Source organism: Phaethon lepturus, unplaced genomic scaffold, assembly GCF_000687285.1.
Source record: "Phaethon lepturus isolate BGI_N335 unplaced genomic scaffold, ASM68728v1 scaffold49141, whole genome shotgun sequence".
NCBI lineage: Eukaryota > Metazoa > Chordata > Aves > Phaethontiformes > Phaethontidae > Phaethon > Phaethon lepturus.
The window spans coordinates 3,294-8,124 of NW_010517924.1; the positions used below are offsets into that span (position 1 = coordinate 3,294).

General features: G+C 38.4%; 1 protein-coding gene across 1 annotated transcript; it reads right to left on the minus strand.

The window, feature by feature from the left end:
- Positions 1-229: 229 nt before the first annotated feature.
- On the minus strand, positions 230-4,435 carry NDUFB5 (NADH dehydrogenase (ubiquinone) 1 beta subcomplex, 5, 16kDa). Its single transcript, XM_010296542.1, has 5 exons — positions 4,271-4,435; positions 3,300-3,366; positions 2,466-2,527; positions 1,338-1,444; positions 230-475 (listed from the first exon to the last, which is right to left on the minus strand). Exons 1-5 carry the CDS (start codon positions 4,433-4,435, stop codon positions 355-357), a joined length of 522 nt encoding a protein of 173 aa, XP_010294844.1. The 3' UTR covers positions 230-354.
- Positions 4,436-4,831: the final 396 nt, after the last annotated feature.

Here is a 4,831-nt window from a genome sequence, read left to right on the forward strand (position 1 = left end):
CTTACTGTTTCCTGTACCTTTCATTTAAAAATGTAATTCCTAGAACTCACACGGTGAAGACTAATACTACCAACTTGTTTCACATATATTAGTTCACAAAGCCCATTCTACATGGATGTTCTGGAGAAAAGGAGTAATTGCTGGCAACTGACATAAGGCATCTTCTCTGATTAACCATGTGAACAGCAATACGAGCTTAACTGCCACACAGGTTTTTTTCAAATTATCAGAATCAACACAAACATTGTTTATTTTTATTCATTTCCATCAGTGAACAAACAGGATGTGTAATACATAGCTCAGTCACAATTTGTTGGTATGCATTTAAGACCATGCATACTGTCTTAAAATTGTTTAATTGTCAGGTGTGGATTTCATAGAATTGTCAGTAAGGTTTTTATCAGGTGTTTCATAATGATACCAAGGTCCATCTCCTCTGTGTCTCATCAGTCTACGTGCCTCCAACTCCATCAGCCTAAAAAACAAAGAGCAATAGTCACACTCAACATGAAGTTTATTAGTTTTGATCATACATATATTAATGTTTAACAGCAGCAATTAATTTAGCATCTATGGTTTGCATGTAGTACTGAGACATAGGTAATATCACAATATGAAGGCTTCAACTGCAGCATGAGCTATTACATCCTTCTATTTCATTTTTTTTTCAGCACGTCATCTCACAAAAGATAACAAAAATACTTGCAGGAATTCTGTCACGGGTTCTTGATTAATAAAGGTCTAGACAGTTTTGATACAGCTTTCAACTAAAAATAAATAGAAGCAAGAAAGTCAGAAGTAAATGTGATGGTAGGAGCTTTGCTGTCTTAATCTCCTTAGCAACAGTTCGTGGAACTCAGAATTTCTTCTACCACCACAGTTTACTCTGAGTAAGTATAGAATAAACTCAGTACAAAAATGTTGTTGCTGCTTACAAAATTTTCAACAGCAACAAGGAACACGACCAGTCCTGTAAACTGTCGTTTAGCTACTCAATTAAGCCAGAAGCATGAGCAGAGGCAAAAGGAGCTGTCCATTTCCTAACGCAGGAAGACAGAGCTATACCTTTATAAATACGAACTGTTTTGAAGAGACGCTGTTATTTTACAAGACTGCCGTTGGATGGTTCCATTTCTGGTAATCTTAATACTGGGAAGGCAGGGACTAGAGATACTGTAACTTCCACTGTGGCACCAGCCAGTGTAGCAAGCACTCAGGGTCAAGTGATACATGAATAAGCGCGCTATGTCAGCATCCAACTCAGTATGTTAACCAAAATAAAATAGTCCACTACAGCATCCATCAGTGTTTTAAAACACTTCAACTATGTAAGATACCTCAGTTCAGCTTTCTTCGCTTCAACATCAAGAAAAGCCATCTCTTTCTCGTAATTCTTTTCAGGGGGGTCAAGGAGGTAACGAGCTATCCAGCGACTTATAGGGTGCTAGAAAATATAAAAGCAGAGATTATTCATGCAGTTTCCAAGTAGAAATGTCATCGCAACTAAATCATACTGCATGTTCCCAGTCTTGAAAACATCTCATCAATGCTATGGGTGTTGCCATTCAAACCATTATATTAAAGTTAAAAACATGCTCAACTATTTGTAAGATCAGAACCCTAAAAAGCTGTATTTCTTTTGCCATTTTTAACACCAGGTGAACCTGCAGAGGACTATTCTGTAGCAAAATTAAAAGTTAATAGAAGGTATGCAATTTATTTTCTTTCTGTTGAAGTAAAGTTCCTTAAACTGCCACTGTAATCACAGAATTGGACTCCAAACCTCTTACCGTAATCAGTAATGTTTTAAAGTTTTGCTTCCACATAGTGGTCATTTCAATAGGAACAAAAGTCTAAATGAGTTGGATCAGTCATAATACTATTGTTGAATTCAGTTACTTCCTATCAAAAATGAAGTGCTTGCTGCAAGCAGCTAGGGACTAATTTTAAGAAAATACAATGAAATGAAAAAAGTATAACCTTGAGTTTCCGACTAGAAAAACCTTCAATTCTAGGTCTAAAAGCATGCGTGATGTTGGACTTTGAAACAATGCTAACCCACAATACAAAAGAAAGTAATGTCACTTTAAACTCCAATATCTTAGGATGTTGTAGTTCCAGTGCGAGAACCAGAGACAAAAACTGCATGCTAAGAATCCTACTGTTAAGGAACATTATAAAAGAACTCTTGGCATTTAGCTTCAGCAGTTTAATTGCATAAAGTTACAGATCATTTGCATCTACTTGTGTCAATAAACAGCATTTCCTACTGCAACACGCATGTTCCATAAAGCTGACAAAAATGTTTACCAAAATCATAATTGCACAACTCCAAGTTCTACTAGACTGATACCCAGTGGCAGGGACATGGCCGTCCTCGTTATACTTGACACATTTTACTCCCAAAAGTATCATCAAGAGGAAGGCTGTCCATAACATGCCACCCTCTTGTATGCTACACTCACTTTATAGTATTCCCAGTACTCTGGTGTATAACCTTCAGGAATCTCTGCAAGTTCAGCTTCACCTGACAAGGAAAGGAAGAGAGGAAATTTTAATTCAAGTTTGGTGTTTTTTTAAGTACCTTATATTCTGCCTTTCACATTAGGAAAAGATCATTATTTCACAGGAGTGTATTAATCCCTCAATCTGAAGCTCTAGTCAGAAAAATTGGACTTGTAATTTTCCCAGACACTTCACACTACATGTGTCCAGCTCAAAGACTTTAAGCCACACAACAAAAGGGTGCAATTAGCAGCTATATAGAAGAAATAACTGAAATCAAGTCCACAGAAATGCCCTTTAAATATATGAGCTGAAAGCATGGATTTTTCCTAATTTCTCTATTAGATTAATTTCATATTATTACAGTAGTAGGTTTAAAACACATATTGCAAAGCAAAATTTTGGCTTTTTTTGCTAGATACAAAGCAACAGCTGCAGTGTATGCAGCCTTCTTAAAGGATTATGTAAAACACAGTAATAGAGACTCCTCATTTGGATACAGAAGAACTGTTCACAAAACCTCACTGATGTTTGAAAGACTGTCAAAAGATGGAATTTTTTCAATTTTTAAAAATATGGAAAGCTTTTTAAAAAAAAGCAACAACTACAGAGAAATAAAAATCCTGGGAACATGTTCTTCTATGTACTTACACAATATTACTGTAACTGTTAGGCCTATTTCATGGCCTTCCAAAGAGTAAGCCTTAAAAGATCTCTTTGTTCTATCCGGCATGCTTAGTCTCCATTTAGTAATTTTGACTGTGTACTTAGCTTAGTCATGACACAGCACTCACCAATGAAGATGTTGACATATGTTATGAATAGTGCCGCTGGTATTCCTGTCAGAAATATATAGAATCTCTGTGTAGGGGATAAAAAGAAAAAGAAACAGTATGGGAAACTCAGAAGCCTGACAAAATTTAGATGAAGTTGGTCTGAAGATGGTGTAACAGCCAATAATTCTTGGATTTGCATTCATAGGTTAGCTAGGGATGTTGTATGTAAAGACAGATCACTGCTTAATATGAGTTAATTAACAAACTGGAATACAGAAACAGCGACACCATGTCAGTCCATTTAGTTCAGCTTTCAATCTACCGGAGAGGTCAGTCTCTGCAAAAGTAGGCAGTAATGCTTCCCCTGAACGCTCTCGCAGCATCTTGTGGTGACCGGCTTCAGCACTTAACTGCAGTGAGGCACTGACACCAATGCAATATAACCCCACCTAAATACAACCATCACTGGCTTTGGTAACTGTGGAAGACAGATAAGGGAAGCTGGATTGCACGAAGGGAGTTCTATCATAATAGGCTTCAACTGAAACCTTGCTTTTTCAAGGTTTGAACTCGGGTCAGGCTTCCTGAGTCTAATCTCTGGCGTTAGTGGTTTAGGTAACTGAAGGCAAACCCTGCAGAAGAGTAACCTAATACGTTTTAAAAAGGAGGACAGAGTGGAAAGCTTTTGTAGGTTACATGTATGTGAACACAGACACATAATTTAAGAATGCTACTACAGCATTACTTAAAGTACCCATCGTGATCTTTGCCATTTAGTCGACCTTGTACCTTTTTACTTCACCTGGCCCTGACGTTACAACATGTAACAAAAAAATCTTTAGGAGGAAGACTGAAAATTCTTGTTTATGTGAGTAGTGCCAATCACATCTTAAACGCTGTTACATAAACAATAGAGAAAATTGTATTTTAAACACTCACACCATTTGCAAGGGATGTGTTATGCTGAATGCAATGAATTTGTAACTCACCAACAAGTTCAGAAATCGAGTATCATAAAAACTTGTTGCCTTGATAATAAACATTCTCTTCCCATGGCCGCTGCTGTGTCTTACAGGAGCTGAAAATTGAACCAAAGTATTATGTTTTTTTTCTCCCTTTGGTGATTGTACCAGGATAAGGTCAACAACACACATAGGGGGCAAAAAAACCCAGCAGCATACAACAGTGGCCAAGTAGTTACGAGCTGGTTCTCTGGAGGCTATCAGTGTTCCTAAAAGCCTGCCCGAGCTAATTGCCTATTTTGCTAGAATGAACCTATTTTTCTTCTCGCTGTAGATGTAGATCTATTTCTACCAGAAGTCCCAACAACTAAATCACGGAATGTCATTATACAGCGCCATGTAAATTCACGGATTAGAATGTGGGGCAGTTCGGCTTCCCGCCAGTTTCGATCCGTGTTCTGCCCCAGAGATGCGGTTTCTCGGAGGAACGGCGGTACCCCTTGCCCGCCCCGAGGGGGTTCCCCGCCGCAGCCCCAGAGCTCGGGTAGCGGAGAAAGGCCCGAGCCCACCCACGGCCCCGAGCCAGGG

Coding starts and splice junctions, on each gene's coding strand:
- NDUFB5 (XM_010296542.1), bottom strand. CDS start 4,435: ATGTGTGTTGTTGACCTTATCCTGGTACAATCACCAAAGGGAGAAAAA. Junction 3,367..4,270: donor CTCGATTTCTGAACTTGTTG/GTGAGTTACAAA, acceptor TCCCCTACACAG/AGATTCTATATATTTCTGAC. Junction 476..1,337: donor GCGAAGAAAGCTGAACTGAG/GTATCTTACATA, acceptor TTTGTTTTTTAG/GCTGATGGAGTTGGAGGCAC.